Genomic DNA, 23883 nt, shown 5'->3' on the forward strand with positions numbered 1-23883 from the left:
TAAAACAAAATTAAATGAATTATAATTGTTTCTCTATGATCCTTTACAAAGGGCAGGTAACTCAAAATCTAAAGAAAATTAGCAATTCAACTTTTCACTGGAACTTATTTCAATAAACAACATTTTCAAATACTAGATAAAAAATGGAAAAAGATAATGGATAAAAGCTCTAATGATACTTTTCAACCAAAAAAAAAAAATAAATAAATAATAAATTATTACTTTTTCATGCATAGGTAGGTAGATATTAATTTAGCAAGTTTGAAATTTGATAAGCTAATGTTAATTTCCTCCATTTAAATTTTGCTTGTTCCCAGATGCAAATTTTTAGATATCAATTTTATTTGGATAAAGAAATTTAGAATTATTTAGACATAAATTAACACCCCATTAAAAATAAAACCATTAATGTATATTCTTACAATCAGAAAACATACATGTGTTTATGTATAATTTTATCGTTACTTTTAAAAACAGTTTTTTTTCTTCAAATTATTAATCAAGCAAGAATCTACATCTAAACATTATCCAAAATGTGTATTTAGAGATAAACAAAATGTAGAAAATAACTGCTATATAGCAATTTTGTAGACAATAGAAACAGCTAGGCTTGATGTCTCCATGATTTCTCTTTACATCAGAGGTTGGCCATTATGTGGTGTTGTGTCTGACCAGTCAAGAAGAATTTTAAATCGGTTTGAAAAGTGAAACTTGAAATAATCATCTTCATCTTTTCCCCTGGAATAAAAAACACACATGTACTTAAATTAAAAATCAATTGTTTAATATCTACTACATTTTTCATGTGATAACAAATACAAGTATATAGGCATATCTATTTTTATTAAAATGTATATAATACTAAGCTAGTAGTTAGTATTTACACCTCCAAATAAATTGCCTCAGAATTCCTGCATGCGTTCTTTAAAAAGCAGGCTTCCTATCACAGGTGCTTAGGGACGGGACCCCTCCCCCCTCCCCTGCGTTCCATACCCCAAGGGTTCTCCCCGACTTTTTTTATATAAAATATTTTTCTATAACACATTCACAAAGTTTTTTTTAATTGACTTTAGACATAAACAAACATACAAACACATACACAAACACAGACACACCACGGCTGGAAAGCTTACATACAGATTTTTAGGAATAAACATGAAATAAAAAAAATATGAATACACAAGATATAGTAAAATAATAATGTAGATGACATAGATTTATCTATATGTTTATGTTTTCAAATATCTGGTTCCAGTTGATCCATCTTCTTTTATAGTTTATACACATGAAGTTCATTGTTTTATTTATTTTTTATAAAAATTCATACTCTTGGATACTAAAAGAGAACTTTTAGTATCAGAAAGTATGAATTTTTATAAAAAGTTAGTTTTAAATTATATTTTGGATTTTTCAATTGTAATACTTTCTGAATGTGTCATAGAAATATATTTTATTAAAAAAAAGTCGGGGAGAACCCTTGGGGTACGGAACGCGGGGGAGAGGGTCCCATCCTCAAGCACCTGGTCTTCATATTTTATCGCCTTGAACGCAGACAACAATCTGTTAATTAATGAATACCGTAAATAAACCATTAATAAATACAATACATGGCGCAGACGTATGTAGCGCTAATTCATGATTACGCCAACCACTCCATACCCAGTGATTGCGCTAAATTTTGAATACGCCAATTTATGTACACATACAGTATTTTCAGTGTAGCCAATTGCGAGGTAAAAGTAACTGAAACAATATACCATCACCTACTCCAAAAGCTGTCCTCATGCTCTAACAGAATCTTCTCCAAAAGAATTTTGTTCAGTTAAGATACTGTCCGATGTTCAGTTCTCACGGTCAATTGCAAGGTTTTTTTCTCCATTAGTTAATTTTGTAACTGCCTCCTGCTTCTGGTATTTAGCCTTTGTGTTGAAATAAAGATGATAAAAACACAAGAATAAAGGTTCCCTTTATGTACCGGTATCTTTTCCTCTTCTTTTTTTCAAAGCACCAGTACATCTAAAATATGTTTAAAATATTTTTTTTCAAATAAGAAATTCATTCTTATTGTCAATCATGAATACATACATTTACATGGGTATATTATATTTATATCTTATTAGCTGCAGTTAAATTATTCTCTATTGAGAAGCTGATGGCTCCTTTTAATACCCCCCCCCCTCAGGGGGAGTATTAAAACGAGCCATCAACTTCTCAATAGAGAATACAGTTAAATATGTTTTGTTCTTTTACAGTGAATCTGAATTATATGACTTCTTTTTAGGCTAAAAAATTTTTTTATGTGTTTCCGTTAAGTCGACCATCTCTAATTTTTACCCACCACCTACCGGTACTACTTTATTGGCCATATCAGATTTTAAACTGTACCACTGGCGGATTTAGAGGGGGGCCCTGCCCCCCCCCCCCCTTTGTCTCCAAAATATACATCAGATTTAATAAATCAATTTTTTGGTGTGGCCTTGAGCCCCTACCCCGACACCAAACTGGTCCCTTCCCCTTTTCAAGATTCCTGGATCCGCCACTATGTACAACGTTACCAAAAATATATGTTTTTTATATTAAATTGCCTTGTGTATATTTTTCATTACATACAAACTTACATCTTCTATAACATTCTCCTCCTTTTGATAAACTTTGTAGTTATGATTTGCCAAAGGAAGTTGCTTTCTGAAGCAAGCAAAAATTCCTATATAATGCAAATATATTACTAAGATGTATATCTGGAATGTCCTGCTAACATGGTGATCTTTGAATATAGACCAATTAAGTCTATTATATAAAAAAAAATTATTTAATTTAAAAATTATGTCAATTTAATTGAAAAAGCTTCTTACATGTAGTTTTTATACAAAATAAATATTTGAAAAAATTCAAATTTATACCTGTGCCTAGGGTTGTTCTAACCATTCCCACTGACTGCCTTATCTTCTGCTTGTTGTATTCCTCCAATTGCATCTTGCATTTTTCTCATAGGTTTTAGAGAGTACATGGAATCCCACATGATGGGAATACAAGTCAGACTTCATGAAATTTGTTTCAATATTTCGCAAAGTGAATTTGACTTAAAAATCTATTATTAATAAAGACCTATACATCATTGTCAAGTTGAATGCTGAGAAAGCAGTGTCTCCTTCTTTTGATGACTTACTTTGTCATACACACCTGAATTCCATTTTAAAAAGTTGAAAAACGCATCATTTTTCTGTTATTGTTTCATGTTTATTTTTCTGGCGTCTGTTTTTGCCACATGTTGTTATAAACTTCTTTAGACTTCAATACAGGAGAGTCAACAAAGGGAAATAACACCAGTTTAATTTTTTGTCTTCAGTGCAAAAGAGTCAGCAAAGGGAAATAACTCTAGGCTAATTTTTAGGAAAAGTTATTATTTGAGGGGATTGGAATATGACTTTTAACTGATTTCCCCACCTCAAATCTTTTTGCATCTTTTAGATCTAAGCTCGATCTTACTGAAAATATCTTTTTTGTAAGTTTCAATTGCCTGCAAAATTTAATATGCATATCAAGAAATAGGCACCTTTGTATTCATTTTTATGACAAATTCATGTAAATTGATCTGTATCATATTAAAAACCTTGGGTTAAATTGAATAAAATATAGATGCACAGAAACTTTAATTACTTAGCTATAAAATGAAACCCATGTTATGTTGATAACTTTCCTACATTAAGGAAGCACAGAATTATTTTACGTGGTGATGACAATCAGGTCAGTTTTGCCATAACAAAATATTTCAAAGTCGTTGCTATGGAAACCAAGGAGGTACTGTCCAAAATTTACCCACCAATAGTCTTTATATAGGGCACTCTCTAATATTATAGTGATAAAATAAAATTCCATGATAGTGCGTGGCCAAGCATTTTTGGTCCTTACAGAGAATTGATGTTAAAATGATCAATCATAACGCTGCTGTTCTTGAGAAGATTTTAAAAGAGTTATACACATTGTATATAAATAGTGCTTTTAACCATTTTGTATGAAAGACGCGTATGTCAGTATTCAAGCTCAAGGTCCATTAAAACAATACAGATCGGGAGCAGAGTAAACAAGGTCCTCCAAAAACATCAGAGATGGGATCAGGTGCCATGGAGTAGTGATCCGATCTGTCATACCCGCCGTGTGCTCTTTGTCATGATCGGGAAAAATCCGTTGACAATTCAGTGTGTAAATAATTGCCTAAAAATTAGCATATTAGCATGAAAATCGTCAATCAGCATTTGACTTAATGATAGGTTGACAAGGTCATCATTGTATCGACCATAAAACTTGGGGAAAAGATGACTTCGAACGAAACTGTTGATATCCTTGTTTCATCAACTTGTTTGTCAATAGCTTACCTCCTTTTCGAAATTATTAAAAAGTAGAGCATGCTCTTGCGTATCGAATCAATTGGGAGACAAAAAAACCCATATGCAGGTGATAAGGGTATATTGCTACATAAGTAAGGGAAGTTGACGATTGAAAAAAAAATTGAAGTCATTACGTTTATCATAAAGCTTTGTTGTTAGATTACCATTAAAGTCATAAGTTAAGTTGTCATTTCGTCATCAATGTTATTCTCTAGTAAAACATCCAAATATGAAGCAGATGTGTCAGACTCTGTGATGTTATATTTCGAGTTCAATGGGATATATCGAATCAACGTAAGTATGGAACTGAACATTGTTGATTGATAAAACGTCGTCGATAAACATGTATTTAAATGTTGTATTCAAGGCCAAAGCAAGAGACTTCTTCTTTTCATTCACTCTATGTAATATGATTATTGTAATGAATTTTGAAGGAATAACATGAATATATACGAGGGTTGTTCGAAAAGTTCGTGGACGATGTCAATCTTTGTTATACTACTTCCAAGAAATTTAAAATTAGCACAATATCATGTGTAAAAATATTTGTTTTGTTGATGTGTGAAATTTCATTCCATTCGATTTGATACTGAGAAATAAATTTACTTCATTTTAAAATCAACATGTCTTGTAACCACGGCGCTACGATGGCCGATAACGGCCGCCACATCACAACTTAACTTACTGCCTTGTGTACATGTAAAATTGAACAATTTAGCACAGACATAATACACAAAAACCTTTGTTGGTAAATGTACATGTACAAATTGACAAATTCTACTATGTACAAAATGCACAGAAACCTTTGTTGCTTTTTGTGCAGAGAAATTGTCAAATTGACGAAAATGACACTTTCTAACAAAGAACCTTCTGATTGACATATTTATGTTGATTTTGAACTTTGATAAGATAATTGAAATCATGTGCGATTCCAAGCCGTAAACTTTCCACAAGATAAAACGCACATACCAAACGATGGAATTTTTTAAGAGGACATGAATTCTTCAAAACCCAAGGCTAAAGAAGAATAAAGAAGAATGGATTCTTCTGTCGGTGTGTAATATATTATTCAGTACTTTTTGAGCCTTTTATATGTTTTTGTAAAAGATTGTTATTTATCTCTTCATGAAGAAATATGAATAATATTTTCTTTTCTGTTTGCTAAAACATTAATTTACTTTTTCACCTAGACGCTTTGCTTGTAAAATATGCTCAGAAGAATATGACGTATTCTGAAATTTCTCGTATTTTGAAAAAGGAGCACTCAATTACGCTTAGGTAATTATATCTGTAATCTTTCAATACATTTATTGAAATGGTGTTTCTTCGGGTGTTTAAAAAAATGTACATCATAAGTTATAGTTTTCATAACATTCTTTATAGCTCCAACGCTATATGCAAACGCCTCATTCGCTTAAACTATCCTCGAAGAAGAGGACAGACAAACTGTACTGACGCAGATTTAAGAGCACATATCCAGGTAAATTAGAGACTTGAATCTTCTGAGTAGATGTATGCACATATTTCTTAAAATGCAGTTTATGTTCTTAGAACACATATATCACACATTTCCTATTTCAGGAACTTCTGACAACTGTACCTAACACAGTCGGATACAGATACATGACAGACATTCTCAAACATAAGGGTATTCCAGTTAGAAGGTATACATGTATACTGGTTCCTTATGCTCCGTTCACAAGGAGAATTTAATTTGCAGTAGATTAAGTAAAATAAATGTTAATTAAACTACCTTTATCAGACCACCGATATGTAGCATGTAACTTAATTCTGCCGATACGCACACGTCAAAATTTAATTCAAATTTCGCGTAGCGTTAACACGGAGAAAATGCGTATTAATTCGCATGACAATCTCCGTGTGAACGCGGTTCAAATTTAATATTCAGTAACTTATGTTTAATTCGAATTCTCCCTGTGAACAGGTCATTAAATACATACATGTTATACACATGTGTTTGATCTATAGTCATATACATTTTCTTAGAAATTTTTTTTCAGGGATAAAGTCATGCAAATATTAAGAGATCTGGATCCTGTTGGTGTTCGTTTTCGTAGACGTCGCCGTATTATGAGGAAAGTTTACTACTCGTGTGGACCTAACTTTATTTGGCATGTGGACGGGTAGGATATGTACATTCAATTTTACACTCAATTAATTGAATATCGTTTCATGTATTCTTTTCCTTAAATTTGCCGTAATATATTCTCTTTTTTATTTTAGATACTACAAGCTGAAACCGTATGGATTCCCAATACATGGATGTATAGATGGGTGAGCTGTTTTTATATAATCATGTAAATTTTATGCACACACTACGCAAGGAAAGAGCATCTTCCGATATCTACAAGTGACGTATAAAATAAAATATAAATAATCATGCACTGATTACCGACATGTACGTAGCTTATTGTAGCAAAGAACAGTAATTTAAAATTAAGAGAATGTGAACTAAAAATATATAATTATATATATGTGTATTATCACAAGTACTGCTTTTTTAAGGTTTAATTTACCAGGGATGTGATATTGATCTTTATCATATACTGAGTAGTAAATACACCGATTCTGCACTGTGCGATACGGGTGACGTCACAATACCCCATATCAAGGACCGGTCCGAAAATCCATATTACGTATCGGACCGGCGGGCAAAAATTCATATCAAACCGGAAGTAACGTTTGTTTAAAGTTTAAAAGTCAATTAACTTGGTTTTATTTAAAAACACATGTAAAAAATTCTTTATTAACATCTGTGGACTTAATTTGTTTTCAAAGACCTAAAATTTGCTTTATTAGATTTCAAAGAAAAAAGTTCACCCTCGGACCCCATATCAGCCCTCGGGCTGTTATGGGGACACTCGGGCTGATATGACATATGATACGGATTTTAGTATGTAATATTCCCTATGTATCAGCCCCGCAGATCCATATCAGCCCTGCAGGGCTGTTACGGCTATTGTGACGTCAGGTAAATCGTATATGCAATGAGCCTGTTTATTATACCTCATTATAATTATTTTTTACAACGCATTATCTGATTGGTTCTAGATTATCACATGACAGGGACATAAAACTTCATATTTCCCTGTCGTTGGCATTCACCTAGTGCATTTTCCCGCAATAGTTATCGTTCGTTGAACGAAAACTACTGAGAGTAGTAGTAGTAGACAAATCTGGTTCATGGCACAAAATTGCTGACTGTTTTTGTGTCCATGAGATTCAGTATCTTAACATTAAAATTGAAAGTGATTTTGAGAGAAGTGCCGAATTTGAAAGTTTATGTTTGCTTGTTCGGTATAATAAACAATTTATTGCATGCATACTTCTCACAGTTATTCTAGGAAGATATTGTGGCTTGTAGTTGGGCCATCCAATAACAACCCAGCGATTGTTGGTCAACATTTCCTGAATTGTGTGAGAACCTTGCAAGGTAAAATTTCTGTTGGTGGACAAGATATAATTGAGAAAATTGACAATGCGGGAGGAGGAGGGGGGGGGGGTCCAGGAATTAGGGTAAGCTGGGATGTGTGAAAATGGGTTTGGAGCCGCCTTAAGGCCCCAGCAGACCTGTCTCCCCGGTAGCTATTAATATTCTATGTACTCCCACACAACTAATATTAAAAGCATTTTGTTTTTAGATTTAAACAATACATGTACAATGCGATCTTTGTGCATAATTATGTGATAAATTTTACGATTCCAAGATTGCAGAAAAATGCATACAATACAAACGGTAGTAATTAGGTCTTTCCACCTTTCTGTGGAAAGACCTCTTGAAATGCTTATGTTTATTATTATTAGGTCTTTCCACCTTTCTGTGGAAAGACCTATTGATTTTCTTCTGTTTATTATTATTAGGTCTTTCCACCTTTCTGTGGAAAGACCTATTGATTTTCTTCTGTTTATTATTATTATTATTATTCTTCTTCTTATTATTATTTTTCTTCCGCTGATTTTTTGTTTCGACATTTATCGAAAAGATTTTTTGTTCATCGTAAAGGTCATAAAAAGTTATGAACAAATTTGACCCAACGCATATAACCTATGACCTCTTTCGCAGTTATTGCCCCTTTCGCTAGAAACCTTGTTATCGCTACTCCTCTGAAACCGTAAACCATATAGGTACGAAACCTTCACCAATGTCTTCGACTAATTGAGGAGACTCTTCAATCTATTCATTACGAAAGGATTCGTTGAGCCCTTTTATGAGTTATTGCCCCTGAAAGTTTTTGAAGTTTACAAATAATGAAAAATTTTCAAAACGATAAGTCGTAGAGACATGAAACTAACTGCATTAGATTCCTTAACCCTAGACCTTGAAGTTTATGTCAAGGTCAAAGGTCAAGGTCATTCCAAATAAGAGAAATAAAGCTCTTTTTATAGCTCTTTTATCTTTCAACATATACAGTATATCTTTGCATCTTTAATATGTACTTTTAAAACTATTTCAAAGATTTCAATCTTGTCCCCTTGGCTTAACCCTTTTAAAAGTTATTGCCCCTTGTGCGAAAAACCTTGTTATCGCTACTCCTCTGAAACCGTAAACCGCAGAGACACGAAACCTTCACTAATGTATTCAGGGTCTTTAGACACAACTTCAATCTATTCAGTGCGAAAGTATCGGATGACCCCTTATATGAATTATCGCCCTTTAACTTCTTTGCGCTTACTAGTAAACCTTATAACTTTAAAGCTAAAAGTCGTAGAAGCATGGGGTTAATTGTAATGTGACCCTTGGCCTTTGACCTTGAATATTTGTTCAAGGTCAAAGGTCAGGGTCATTTCAAATTTTTTAAATTTTCATTTTTTTCATCTCTCAAGCCATTTCTGGTTTCTTTTGTATAAAAATAAAGAGTAGAGAGTTAAATATGAAGAATATATGAAATTTAAAGGTGGAAAGACCTCTAATTGTTCGAGAACAATTAGTCTACTAGTTATTAGGTCTTTCCACCTTTCTGTGGTAAGACCTATTGATTTTCTTCTGTTTATTATTATTATTATTATTCTTCTTATTATTATTATTTTTCTTCCGCTGATTTTTTGTTTCGACATTTATCGAAAAGATTTTTTGTTCATCGTAAAGGTCATAAAAAGTTATGAACAAATTTGACCCAACGCGTATAACCTATGACCCCTTTCGCAGTTATTGCCCCTTTCACTAGAAACCTTGTTATCGCTACTCCTCCGAAACCGTAAACCGTAGAGTTACGAAACCTTCACCAATGTCTTCGAGTAATTGAGAAGACTTTTCAATCTATTCATTACGAAAGGATTTGTTGAGCCCTTTTATGAGTTATTGCCCCTGAAAGTTTTTGAAGTTTACAAATAATGAAAAATTTTCAAAACGATAAGTTGTAGAGACATGAAACCAACTGCATTAGATTCCTTAACCCTAGACCTTGAAGATTATGTCAAGGTCAAAGGTCAAGGTCATTCCAAATATGAGAAATAAAGCTCTTTTTATAGCTCTTTTGTCTTTCAACATATACAGTATATCTTAACATCTTTAGTATGTACTTTTAAAACTATTTCAAAGATTTCAATCTTGTCCCCTAAGCTTAACCCTTTTAAAAGTTATTGCCCCTTGTGCGAAAAACCTTGTTATCGCTACTCCTCTGAAACCGTAAACCGCAGAGACATGAAATCTTCACTTATGTATTCAGGGTCTTTAGACACAACTTCAATCTATTCAGTGCGAAAGTATCCGGTGACCCCTTATATGAGTTATCGCCCTTGAACGTTTTTGCGCTTACTAGTAAACCTTATAACTTTAAAACTAAAAGTCGTAGAAGCGTGGGGTTAATTACAATGTGACCCTTGACCTTTGACCTTGAATATTTGTTCAAGGTCAAAGGTCAAGGTCATTTCGAAATTTTTAAAATTTTCATTTTTTCCATCTCTCAAGCCATTTCTGGTTTCTTTTGTATAAAAATAAGCAGTAGAGAGTTAAATGTGAAGAATACATGAAATTTAAAGAAGGTGGAAAGACCTCTAATTGTTCGAGAACAATTAGTCTACTAGTTATTATTCTTCTTCTTATTATTATTTTTCTTCCGCTGATTTTTTGTTTCGACATTTATCGAAAAGATTTTTTGTTCATCGTAAAGGTCATAAAAAGTTATGAACAAATTTGACCCAACGCATATAACCTATGACCTCTTTCGCAGTTATTGCCCCTTTCGCTAGAAACCTTGTTATCGCTACTCCTCCGAAACCGTAAACCATAGAGGTACGAAACCTTCACCAATGTCTTCGACTAATTGAGGAGACTCTTCAATCTATTCATTACGAAAGGATTCGTTGAGCCCTTTTATGAGTTATTGCCCCTGAAAGTTTTTGAAGTTTACAAATAATGAAAAATTTTCAAAACGATAAGTTGTAGAGACATGAAACTAACTGCATTAGATTCCTTAACCCTAGACCTTGAAGTTTATGTCAAGGTCAAAGGTCAAGGTCATTCCAAATAAGAGAAATTAAGCTCTTTTTATAGCTCTTCTGTCTTTCAACATATACAGTACATCTTAACATCTTTATTATGTACTTTTAAAACTATTTCAAAGATTTCAATCTTGTCCCCTTAGCTTAACCCTTTTAAAAGTTATTGCCCCTTGTGCGAAAAACCTTGTTATCGCTACTCCTCTGAAACCGTAAACCGCAGAGACACGAAACCTTCACTAATGTATTCAGTGTCTTTAGACACAACTTCAATCTATTCAGTGCGAAAGTATCCGGTGACCCCTTATATGAGTTATCGCCCTTTAACGTCTTTGCGCTTTCTAGTAAGCCTTATAACTTCAAAACTAAAAGTGGTAGAAGCATGGGGTTAATTGCAATGTGACCCTTGACCTTTGACCTTGAATATTTGTTCAAGGTCAAAGGTCAAGGTCATTTCAAAATTTTTAATTTTTCATTTTTTCCATCTCTCAAGCCATTTCTGGTTTCTTTTGTATAAAAATAAAGAGTAGAGAGTTAAATATGAAGAATATATGAAATTTAAAGGTGGAAAGACCTCTAATTGTTCGAGAACAATTAGTCTACTAGTTATTAGGTCTTTCCACCTTTCTGTGGAAAGACCTCTTGAAATGCTTATGTTTATTATTATTAGGTCTTTCCACCTTTCTGTGGAAAGACCTATTGGTTTTCTTCTGTTTCTTATTATTCTTCTTATTTTTCCGCCGCAAGATTTTGAGTTTCAAGATTTATCGAAAAGATTTATAGTCTATGAAAATGAACTCCGTAAAAGATTTTTGCAGTTGACCCTGCGTATATGAACTTTGACCCCTCGAGGAGTTACATCCCCTTTCGCAATAAAAGCTTGTTATCGCTACTTCTTTGAAACCGTAAACCATAGAGATACGAAACCTTCACCAATGTCCTCGACTAATTTAGGGGACTCTTCAATCTATTCATTGCGAAAGTATTCATCGACCCCTTCAAGGAGCTATTGCCCCTCCAAGTTTTTGATTTTTAGAAATAATTTAAAATTTTTAAAACAATAAGTCGTAAAGACATGGGACCATTGCATAAGATTCATTGACCTCAGACCTTAAAATATATGCAAAGGTCAAAGGTCAAGGTCATTCGAAATATGAGAAATTAAGCTCTTTTTATATCTCTTTTGTCTTTCAACATATACTAAATATGTTTGAATCATTAAAATGTCCTCTTAAAACTATTTCAAAGATTTCATACTTGTCCCCTAAAATTTACCCCTTTAAAAGTTATTGCCCCTTTTACTGAAAAACCTTGTTATCGCTACTCCTCCGAAACTGTAAACCGTAGAGGCACAAAACCTTCACTAATGTCTTCAGGGTCTTTAGCCACAACTTCAATCTATTCAGTGCGAAAGTATCCGATGACCCCTTATATGAGTTACCGCCCTTTAACGTCTTTGCGGTTACTATTAAATCTTATAACTTTAAAACTAAAAGTCGTAGAACCATGAGATCAAGTGCAATGTGATCCTTGACCTTTGACCTTGAATATTTGTTCAAGGTCAAAGGTCAAGGTCATTTCAATTTTTTTAAAAAAATTACCATTTTTTCTATCTTTCAGGCCATTTATGGATTCTTTTTGTATAAAAATTAACTTCAGAGAGTAAAATATGAAAAATATATGAAATATAAAGAAGGTGGAAAGACCTCTAATTGTTCGAGAACAATTAGTCTACTAGTTATTATTATTATTATTCTTTTTCTTCCCGGACTTTTGAAACCGCAAGACTTATCAAAAAACTTTATAGTTCATGATACTGGATATTAAAAGTTATTCCGAAAAACGACCCAACGTGTTTGACCTATGACCTCTTACAAAGTTATTGCCCCTTTCGCAAGAATAGCTTGTTATCGCTACTCCTTCGAAACCGTAAATCGTAGAGATACAGAACCTTCACCAATGTCTTTGACTAATTGAGAGGACTTTTCAATCTATTCATTGCGAAATGATTTGTCGACCCCTTCAATGAGTTATTGCCCCTGAAAGTTTATGAAGTTTACAAATAATGAAAAATTTTCAAAACGATAAGTCGTACAGACATGGAACTAACTGCATTAGATTCTTTGACCTCAGATCTTGAAATTTTTTTTCAAGGTCAAAGGTCAAGGTCATTCAAAATTTGAGAAATTAAGCTCTTTTTATATCTCTTTTGTCTTTTATTATATACTAAATCTCTTTGCATCTTTAATATGTCCTCTTAAAACTATTTCAAAGATTTCATACTTGTCCCCTAAGATTTACCCTTTTAAAAGTTATTGCCCCTTTCACTGAAAAACCTTGTTATCGCTACTCCTCCGAAACCGTAAACCGCAGAGACACGAAACCTTCACTAATGTTCTTAGGGCCTTTAGACACAACTTCAGTCTATTCAGTGCGAAAGGATCCGATGACTCCTTATATGAGTTATCGCCCTTTAACATCTTTGCTCTTACTATTAAACCTTATAACTTTAAAACCAAAAGTCGTAAAAGCATGGGGTCAAGTGCAATGTGACCCTTGACTTATGAACTTAAATAATTTGTTCAAGGTCAAAGGTCAAGGTCATTCAATTTTTTTAAATTTCATTTTTTTTCCATATCTCAAGCCATTTCTGGTTTCTTTTGTATAAAAATAAACAGTAGAGAGTTAAATATAAAGAATATATGAAATTTAAATAAGGTGGAAAGACCTCTAATTGTTCGAGAACAATTAGTCTACTAGTTATTATTATTTTTCTTCCCGGACTTTTGAAACCGCAAGACTTATCGAAAAACTTTATAGTTCATGATACTGGATATTAAAAGTTATTCCGAAAAACGACCCCCCATGTTTGAACTTTGACCTCTTACGAAGTTATTGCCCCTTTCGCAAGAATAGCTTGTTATCGCTACTCCTTCGAAACCGTAAACCGTAGAGGTACGAAACCTTCACCAATGTCTTTGACTAATTGAGGGGATTCTTCAATCTATTCATTGCGAAAGAATTCGTTGACCACTTCAATGAGTTATTGCCCCTGAAAGTTTTTGATATTCATGAAAAATTAAAAATTTTCAAAACCATAAGTCGTAGAGACATGAAACCAACTGCATTGAATTCTTTGACATTTGACCTTGAAATTTATGTCAAGGTCAAAGGTCAAGGTCATTCAAACTATGAGATATTAATAACTCTCTTGTCTTTCAACATATACTATATGCCTTTGCATCTTTAATATGTCCTTCTAAAACTATTTCAAAGATTTCATTCTTGTCCCCTAAGCTTAACCCCTTTGAAAGTTATTGCCCCTTGTGCAAAAAACCTTGTTATCGCTACTCCTCTGAAACCGTAGACCGTAGAGACATCAAACCTTCACTAATGTCTTCAGGGTCTTTAGACACAACTTCAATCTATTCAGTGCGAAAGGATCTGATGACCCTTTATATGAGTTATCGCCCTTTAACGGCTTTGCGCTTAATAGTAGGCCTTATAACTTTAAAAGTATAAGTCCTAGAAGCATGAAACTAATTGCAATGTGATTCTTGACCTTTGACCTTTAATGTGTGGTAAAGGTCAAAGGTCAAGGTCATTTCAAAATTTTCAAAATTTTCATTTTTTTCTATTTTCAAGCCATTTCTGGATTCTTTTTGTATAAAAATTAACTTTAGAGAGTAAAATATAAAAATTAAAGAAATTTAAAGAAGGTGGAAAGACCTCTAATTGTTCGAGAACAATTAGTCTACTAGTTTAATTTGGATTCTGTCCCTTGTAATTCCAGTTGGTAAAATAGCGTACGTATACTTTTAATTAGGTTGTCCTACTATTCTTCAAAGTGATCCAGGCACAGAAAATATAATAATGGGAGCTTTGCAATGTCTCTTTCGACATGAAGGAAAAGATAAGTTCACTGGTATTGACAGATATAGGGTTGTTCGGTCCCTTTTCAATCAGGTAAGATGCATGTATTGACAAACTCTCTATCACCCCCCCCCCTTTCTCCCCCTCTCTCTGTTTTTCGCTGTCGGAGTCATTTAATCTTTTGTTTCAACAGAGGATAGAATGTTGGTGGAGCATGATGCGAAGACATCAAATGGAATGGTGGATACATTTTTTTAAGGACCTAGAAGTTTTTGGTGCCTTTCAAAGGGGGAATCTGCATCACATGTAGGTTATTGTTCACTTTTTAGATCCCAACATACATTTATGTGTTTGTTTTTAAATACAAAATAGATTTTATGTGAAGGTCTTTCATTGTAGATATGCAATACGGTTTTCATTCATGCCACTTTTACAAGATGAATTGAATAACTTAGTGGAACAGTGGAACAACCATTCTATTTCATACAATAGGCATGCAGCTTGCCCCCATGGGAAACCAACAGTACTTTATTTGCTACCTGAAGAGAAAGGTATAAAAATTTCAGAAATTTGATTTTGTTTCATGTAGGTTATGCTTAAAATTTCACCCGAAAGCTTACAATTTAGCCACATTTAATTTACATTATATAGACTTCTTTACACCTTAACTATTGTTGTTCAATTTGGAGGGATGTCTCATAATTTATTTTTTCTTTTTTCAGGGTTCCTTAACTGTCTTCAGTCAGTGAATGAAGAAGATATAGAGTTTGCAGGCACACAGTGCAAAGTTCCATCCAGAAGTGGATCACATGACTTTGATGAACAAGCCTCTTTGATTTTTATTCAAAGAGGTTGGCATGATGCATCTAATTGGAGAGAGGCCCTAGCACAGTATTTTGTTCTACGTGATTACTGATTACATGTACCTTACAAGTGACGATACTACATGTATGAACGGCTTTGTAAGCATTCAATGTATTATTGAAAGATAGCTAGGAACAACCTATTTTTGTGTTTCTTGATTATCTCCCTATGTAAGGGAGCTTGGTCCTTCATTTTTACAATTTTAAGTCCCCTTTACCCAAGGATGCTTTGTACCAAGTTTGATTAAAATTGGCCCAGTGGTTCCTGATAAGAAGTTGGAAAATGTGAAAAAGTTTACGGACGGACGGACAACGGGTGATCAGAAAAGCTCACTTGAGCTTTCAGTTACAAATTCACTGGGACAATGTTAAACTGTTTGATTTGTGGAGATTATTACTTCTAAATCTAAATATTAAATGTTACGGTCGAATATAAAAATTCTGGTTCAGTCTAGACAAAATAATAATTTACTAACTGAAGAACTATTTTGTTAAAGAATGTTTGACAATGTATGACTTGAGGAAAATTGAATTTTTATATTCAGGTGAGCTAATGATAAACATGATTATATTTACAGTGCATTCTGTGATTTTATTTATAGTTTGAAGATGTGGTTTAATATAAATTCTAATTAAATTCCATTCCTCGGTTAACATTAAATTGACCAATTGTAAAATTCGTTTCAATAAAGATAACAAGAAAAGATATGGGTTACCCCATATCCAAGATATTCGACTTTTAATTTATTCGCATTTTCATTGTGCTCAGATGATTTCTAATAAAAAACAAGTATTTACATGTACTGACAAAACGTCAGAGATACTCAAGCTGTAGAAAGTCAACTATAAAAGTGCCATAAATATCCTAAAATGACATATTATTTAGGCTACTGAGTTTCAACATCTTTTGTTGAATAAAATATGCATGTACTAGGAAACAACCTGTATGTATATATATATATATATATATATATATATATATATATATATATATATATATATATATATATATATATATATATATATATATATCGTTACATGCTTGTAGTGACTTTATCACAAAGTTGCACATGCATAAAAAATAGGTTTAATTTCACATAGAACATAGACTAAATATAATTAATCGTATAATTTTAAAAATGTATTTAACACCTCACTCATAATCCAAATAGCATGTTGCAGGCATAGCAACGTTTTCAAAGTGAAAGGGGGGGGGGGGCTCCGAAAAAATCCCGCGTACTATGGGCCTGTGCTACATGCATCTAACTTTCCAATGATAGAATCTTCTGTGAAAAAAATTCAAGCCGTTATGGATTATCAAAGATAGCCCAATTTTTTTTTTAAATAGCAAAACTATAGATCTATCAAGGATAGATTTTAATTTATATTTTAATTTTGTGCTATTAAAGTACTATCACTCAAAGTATAGGCAGATGTTAAAGATGGGTCAACCTGTCACCTTTTAGAGTAATCAATGAACTCGTCCAGAGATGCATTGACGGTGTCACGGCCGTTGTTTAAACGCAAAGGAAATCGCGAGATTGGTTGCGGCCGTGGAGCAATACTGAATAGTCCTTCGTCATAGAATAGAGTCCGACATTTAACACTTAATATAGATTTTGAAGATACAGACGTTTTGAAAACTTCATTTTGTTTCAAGAAATGTTTTTATTTACAAAAATAGTATATTTTCTTGATTAAAAACTGAGTAAATCGATGACCTACCATCGTTTTAGATAACTCAGTCCCTCTAGCCCAGTCTAAGGCTTGAGTAAAAAACCTGCATTTGTTATGAAACTGGTGTATAGTTCTAAATTTCTTCATGTCCGTAGCAAATACTGATCAAATAGCCTAGGTCTACACACGTTCGAAGATCCTTTCCGACGAGCTTGGAAAATCACGTTGCTTTGCCGAGAAGTTACGATTGCAGGTGTTTAAAAATAATAACCATTCCGTTGCTTAAAAAAGAGGGGAAAAAACAAACAAACAGTTAATGATTAATATTCTAACTCATGAGAAAATACACGGCAATTAACGAACAATAATCATGACAGTAATATAATTGGTGAAAAGATTTATCATTATCAATCGAAGTATGACCTATATATTTCGTGAAAAAGACTGAGGAGGCAGCGAGCGTAGGAATACGAAAACTTTTTCTTTGCTTTTCTGGGGAAAAAGTGATTTTCTTAAAATCTTTTCACGATAATTTTGTTTTCTTTAACGTATTAGATATTCATCATTATTCTTAAAATTTGTTGTAATGTTGTATCTGCTGATCATGAATGGAACTATTTTCTTTGGAGCAATTGTGTGAAGAGTACCTGACTTTAGTAATATATCTTGAATAGATAATATGCACTGATCGAATATATTAAAAATATTATCCCCAACTCTCTATCTTGAGCGATATTTCCCATTGTTCCCCCACTTCTTTGAACTGGTGACATTTACTTCTGTCTAGCAAATTGTCTTTTAATTTAATCTGATGTGACTTCCCAACAGGACACAATTGGTTGCGGGGTTGTATTACACCACTACATTAACGGGGCGTATGTCCACTGGATTTGTCACATAAAAATATATGTAGTATTCAAAGGATATCATGTTTATTTTCACAACGGAAGAGAGATTTTTGTGTTTATCAAAGTAATAGTAAAAGTTCTGAAACTGTATTTTATTCCAAAACTAAAAAATGAGTTCGTGCTCATCTTTGTGCCTTCTGTTCTTCCAAAACAAATACAGCTATACTGTTAGTCGTGTTTAACCTTACTTTAATTAAGTTTAATTACCTTTGACTTCGAAGATCATATAAACAGTTGTATTTACATGTACAACTCTGTATAAACTGACTGGCTGTCGAAAGCACAATAAGCATGCAAGTCATCTGTAATTAGGTGTTATGAGTAATACAAGTAAAGAAATCAGTTTCTGTACAAAACGTAGAATGTGAGCAACAATCAATTTCACAGTTCAAATACACATGATGCGCCAATGAAATCGTATACTACAAAACAGGTCTACTCACAGGAATTAAGAAAAATGTTTTAAAAACATCCACAGAGGCTTGCTCCCCATGTGGGAAATACTCAGAATGCAATGACAGTAAAACGGTGTTACTATGCAAGTCTCTTGTTAAGTATTCCAAATCTGTTCTACGTATGTCCGAAGTGAGCATTCAAGAAGGCCAGATCCAGAAAATCCGGATTAAGCGCGGCGGTGCCAGAGGGCAGTATAATGCGGTTGATACAAGTCTGGGCCGTTGGAAATGGCCCAGCATCATCAACGAAGGTTAGGGATGGTGTAATGGCAAATCCCAGTGGAGGAATATTTTCAACACAGGTGATAAAATTCAGGACATTTCCTAGTGAAATGTTGTCTCCTCTTCTTCCAGCTGAAAATATTTTTATAAATGGGTTTTTAAAGGGCATCTTTAATTATCATGTCAACTAAATGCAGGCACTAAATTCTCATGTTTCTGTGTTACTAAAATAATCAAGCAGTTTGCAACAGGTGTCTGTTTATGACTAAGTTGTGCATGCGCACATGTGTGATTTTGGGTTGCTAAATCGTCTGACGTGAGTGCTTATGTTTCTGTAAGTATTATATAAAGGACAATACATGTATTTTATAAATTTTAAGTATATACATATTAGTATATAAATTTGGTATTTTTCTTTGCGCGTGAGGAAGGGTAAGGTTTTATGAGAGGTGTGTGTGTTTCTCACCTACCGTAAACATCCCTGAGGTATTTAACAAATTCGTTGTACGTTTTCTCCTCTTTAGCTCGGCGAGACGATCCCTCACATGAGAAATTTACTGTCAACAGGTGTAACAATTTGTTGACGGTCAGTGTTGTTGTTGCTGTCGGATGGAAGAGAAATCTAACTGTGCCTGTTCCCTGCATTAACTGAAAGAATTAATCAGTTACTTGTATGTATTATTTATCAAAGACAGCATTTACCTACACTACGCAGTTCAAAACACATATTTGGGAACATGTAACGTTTTCATAAACCTATATGGTGCACCAGCGGCAGATGGCCACAAACCTCAGAGTCGAATAATAGTACTGTATCCTTGTAAGCAATGATAAATACATGCAAAAATTACAACATCTAAATCGTTCGTTAGCCCCCCCCCCCCCCTACACCGTTAATTAAAATGATTTTTATAAACGATTATTCAATAATAATGAATAAATAAATATAACTGAAATATGCCGATGAATTATAATTTTGAAATTACTAAAAAGCACTTTATGGGACAAAATTAGGATTGCATTAAAGTACTTACTGTGAAGAAGAACCAAACATAGTGAAACGTGTTATTCGAGTTCAGGCAAAAGTTGCAACAAATCTAGGTCTTAAAAATTACATGTACTATGTGTGCCGCTTTCTCAGAAAAAAATGCATATAAACACCATGGATTTGCATAATAAAACATTTGATAAGATATGGGTAGCACGTAGACTTAGTCTGACACATTGGTCAAACGGCGCATTTGGCGCACGCTGATTTGATTAATGAAGTCCCATCTATGCTTAACTTGAACACAATTGTATTCAAAAATATAGACAGACAATGTTTGAGTTATTTTACCTTCTCTCAAATACCAAAATATCAAATTTTGTATTTCTTTCTAGTAGTTTGAAATTAAATTATTAACATTTTATATAAGAGACAAGATGGTTCTACATATGAAATGTGTACCGATATTCGTTGTTGGGCGCATATATATATATATATATATATATATATATATATATATATATATATATATATATATATACAAGATGCAAGTACATATAGAATTAAATACGCAACTCACTTGAAATAGCCCAGTCCTTCTTAAACCCTTGATGAATTGTTTTTTTTCAGTCGTTTCACTTGCGTTGAGGAGGGAATGAAGATATGGCGCGAGCGGGCCACCCTGAATGGCACTTAAACCTACAATGCATATCACGTAACATCATGTTACCACACAAAATGTAAAAATATCAAGAATTTGTGTAAAAGATTAAGAAATGAGATGAAATTAAGAAACCCCTACCCAAGAGGAGTCCAGCGTAAAAGAAATGCTGGCGTGCCAGCCTTTCATCACATGGAACGAAATTTATCTCTTCATCCAACATTCTCTCTTTTATTTCCCGGACAACAATGGTGAAGAACTCCCGCCTGGGCCCTCCAAAATCTTCTGCCTGCTCGCCATGAAATGTAACTTCCAGTGGGAAGCGTATATTCTCGGCTGCACTTAGTTCTACGAAAGCATCTTCCAATATTGCCAGCCGGCTTATGAATATGCTCGTAGTATTTCCCTCAATCATTACGGATTCATCCGTGACATCGAGCTCTCTGCCTTGGATGAAGATTTTTTGATAATACTTCAAAATCTCAATGGGTTCTGAAGTCTGTACCCTTCTGAAAATGAATGAAATGAAACTAAACAACTTTCAACACAATAATACTTATTCAATACATTTAAAAGTTTGATTTTACTCACTGTAATGTTTTTTCCGCTAGTGCTGACGCTACTGTACATTCGTCACTCTCTGCTGTCGCGGGAATTGGCTGATTCAGCGTTTCCTCATCAGATACAGGTACATCCATTCTATCACCACCCAGACTAAAAAAAATCTTTTTAAATATTTATCATGTTATGCACATGTAAAATTACTGTATCTGTTTATAATTTTTTTAACATTACCTTAGGACATAACTTAGAACAGAAAACACGAGCCCCATGATCTGTGTTAAGTATCGAAATGAATGGGAATGTTTTAATTGTTAGACCCCTATTTTATTTAAGTGATATACCGTCTGTGTAAAGGTTCCACGTCCACTTCAATTTGGTGACCTTCACTATTTTCTGGCATCAAATCCATTAATCTCTCTGCACCTTCAAATTGTTTCCCATTTTCTCTTGATTTTAGTTTTATAGGCTTCAAATTTAATTTACCCTCCGCAAAGTTGACAAGATGCTGACAATACAGAACATGATGCATTAAATTTATGTATACATGCATATGTTCATAGATGGATGAGTTAAAATGAATAAAACAATACACTTACTTCAATAGAAGAATTATTTGGAAAATTCTCGGAGAAAGTTTCTCCTCGGAAGTAAAAAACCACTTCGACTGTCAGTTGTAAAGTGTCATTACCCTGGCTGCTGACAGGGGTGGAACTAACAGGAGTGGAACTATAAAGAGTGGGTAATGATTCATCTGACGAACTTGAGTCTGTCACCACTACATAGGGTTGGTTCATACGGTAATCATCTGAAATACACCTATATATACACTATCTTCTATGACCATGAGATTGTGTGAAATATCAAAATTGTTGACAGGTTAAATGAATATCACTACAGGAGTGAAGTTCACACTTACCTTTACGACACAGATAAAGTCTGAGCCGATCAAATCGTTTGTGGGGATCTATACTGTTCCTATACCCCAGCAGTGAAAAGTCTTCTTGTGACCCAGGTAATTTGTCAACCAAGGTTCCGTCTGGATACACAAGAACGAAATTGTTGGGGCTTTTATGTTTTTCCCTAAATGTGCGATTCTGTGCTACAAACTTCTCGAATGCAGCATCCCTTATTTCTTTTGAAACATTGCTGGTTTTAGGAAATGGGCCAACTGACACTAACCCGCCACACCCCGAGAGGCTTAAGGATGTGATTTTAAGAAATACTCCGTTTTTGAAATGGCCATTACCAACATAAACCTGAAAGAAAGAAAGTTGTATATCTGCAGTCTATTAAAGAGGGAAATATTTACATAATTAATACATGAATTTATGTCATGAAATCTGTTGTTATCTGGTTAATTACAAACCGTAGTGAATCCATTTTGTTCTTTTTTTTCTTTGAATTTTTCTCAGATCCTAGCGGGTTTTGTTCTGGTGTACTTTTCGCTGCTATTTGCTTTCTGTATGACTCGAATATACCAAATCGTGAGTTTTGACCTAAAATGTAAAACGATTAAATGCCTGAATTATTTATACTGTTTTCAAAGTTATAATTCCATCGACGTGGTAAAAAAAAAAATGAAATGCAATGTTGAAAATGCCGATCTTCACTTTTTCTTAACAAAACTACATTTTATACATTTTTTAAATATCATTTTCCGTTTGTGATGTGTTCAAAATTCCTTTACGTATTTTGTATATTTTTTTTCACAAATCGGCATGCGCACCGGGTAAATGAATTGGCGAACACTTCATTTATAATATGCCTCACGTGCTACTCACAATTACATATTTTTACTCCACTAGAATTATTTCCACTGCAATGAAAATGAAAACATTGTCCAATGCTATTTTTATCTCAATAAAGTTAATTTTACTCCAGTAAAAATCATTTACTCCTCTACAGAAGTAAATATACTTTGGGGTATGTGTAAAACGAGAAACAATGGAATGAAATTCAGCATTAAAAAATGTCAACAAAGGGGGCAGCTTGTGCTCGTGACTTCATTTTGTTAGACGGCAGATGCAAAATGGAATGAAAACATCTAACATAGGTCGGATTTATCAGCGACCCGCACAACTATCTCACACAGAAAAACTCTATAATTTAAATAGAATTTACAGATACGTTTAGCTGAAAGAAATGCTTACTCAATTTCTTGCTTATAATAATAATAAATTTGTCATCAAAAGATATCTTCATTGATAAACTAATTGAATGTAAATATTTCCACTGGGATACTATATAACGGTCCAAATTTCTATGTTAGATCTCTGTCAAAAAAGAACCAACTATTACAGCTTTTTACTACTGTATCATAATGTCGAAAACAATCTGTGAATTAGTAATTCTGGTAATATTACAAATGAAATGTAATGTCAATGTCATAATAGCTTTCCCTTTCTATATATATATATATATATATATATATATATATATATATATATATATATATATATATATATATATATATATAGTGTGTCAGATCACTGATAAATCTGACCTAAGTTAGATGTTTTAATTTCACTCAGCATCTTTTGTCTATAGCAAAATTAAATCAAGGCAAAATCTGCCCCGTGGCTGACATTTTCAGGTCACTGGTTATTTATTTTTTTTTTTTTATCGATTCTTGTTTCTAGTTTCGTGTGTTACAGTTCTAACTCACAAATTATTTTACTCCAATTAAAGTATTATTACTAATTACTAAAGTAAAATATAATTTTAGTCATATCTACTCACAATTACAAATTTTCACTTTAAGATTCTTATTCTGTCTATATATTTGAAACAAAAGATAATTCAGAGAAATATTGCGTCGCTATCATTAC

General features: G+C 33.3%; 2 protein-coding genes and 1 long non-coding RNA gene across 3 annotated transcripts; 1 reads left to right on the forward strand and 2 right to left on the reverse strand.

Moving 5' to 3' along the window:
• The first annotated feature begins 6635 nt into the window (after positions 1–6635).
• Positions 6636–15263, forward strand: LOC133205459 (uncharacterized). Its single transcript, XR_009723615.1, has 4 exons — positions 6636–6680; positions 7742–7839; positions 14911–15023; positions 15117–15263. It is a non-coding gene; the product is annotated as an uncharacterized LOC133205459 (long non-coding RNA).
• Positions 15264–18337: 3074 nt separating this feature from the next.
• On the reverse strand, positions 18338–20990 carry LOC133205778 (uncharacterized). Its single transcript, XM_061341648.1, has 4 exons — positions 20633–20990; positions 20411–20529; positions 19313–19490; positions 18338–18974 (listed from the first exon to the last, which is right to left on the reverse strand). The coding sequence occupies exons 1-4, from the start codon at positions 20904–20906 to the stop codon at positions 18736–18738; spliced, it is 810 nt and encodes a 269-aa protein (XP_061197632.1). The 5' UTR covers positions 20907–20990; the 3' UTR covers positions 18338–18735.
• Positions 20991–21078: 88 nt separating this feature from the next.
• On the reverse strand, positions 21079–22315 carry LOC133205779 (uncharacterized). Its single transcript, XM_061341649.1, has 4 exons — positions 21972–22315; positions 21652–21860; positions 21397–21560; positions 21079–21205 (listed from the first exon to the last, which is right to left on the reverse strand). The coding sequence occupies exons 2-4, from the start codon at positions 21847–21849 to the stop codon at positions 21079–21081; spliced, it is 489 nt and encodes a 162-aa protein (XP_061197633.1). The 5' UTR covers positions 21850–21860; positions 21972–22315.
• Between the last annotated feature and the right edge of the window lie 1568 nt (positions 22316–23883).

Source organism: Saccostrea echinata, unplaced genomic scaffold (assembly GCF_033153115.1).
Source record: "Saccostrea echinata isolate AGI-Se365-2 ecotype Australia unplaced genomic scaffold, CSIRO_AGI_Sech_v1 ptg000054l, whole genome shotgun sequence".
Classification (NCBI taxonomy): domain Eukaryota; kingdom Metazoa; phylum Mollusca; class Bivalvia; order Ostreida; family Ostreidae; genus Saccostrea; species Saccostrea echinata.

Excerpts from the sequence above, each read along its gene's own strand:
- LOC133205778 (XM_061341648.1), bottom strand. The coding sequence starts at position 20,906 with ATGATTGAGGGAAATACTACGAGCATATTCATAAGCCGGCTGGCAATA. Across the intron at positions 19,491-20,410 it reads GAAGGACTGGGCTATTTCAA|TTAATGCAGGGAACAGGCAC; the intron begins GTGAGTTGCGTA and ends TAATTCTTTCAG. Across the intron at positions 18,975-19,312 it reads ATACCTCAGGGATGTTTACG|CTGGAAGAAGAGGAGACAAC; the intron begins GTAGGTGAGAAA and ends AAATATTTTCAG.
- LOC133205779 (XM_061341649.1), bottom strand. The coding sequence starts at position 21,849 with ATGAACCAACCCTATGTAGTGGTGACAGACTCAAGTTCGTCAGATGAA. Across the intron at positions 21,561-21,651 it reads CAAATAATTCTTCTATTGAA|CATCTTGTCAACTTTGCGGA; the intron begins GTAAGTGTATTG and ends CTGTATTGTCAG. Across the intron at positions 21,206-21,396 it reads GTGGAACCTTTACACAGACG|TCTGGGTGGTGATAGAATGG; the intron begins GTATATCACTTA and ends GATTTTTTTTAG.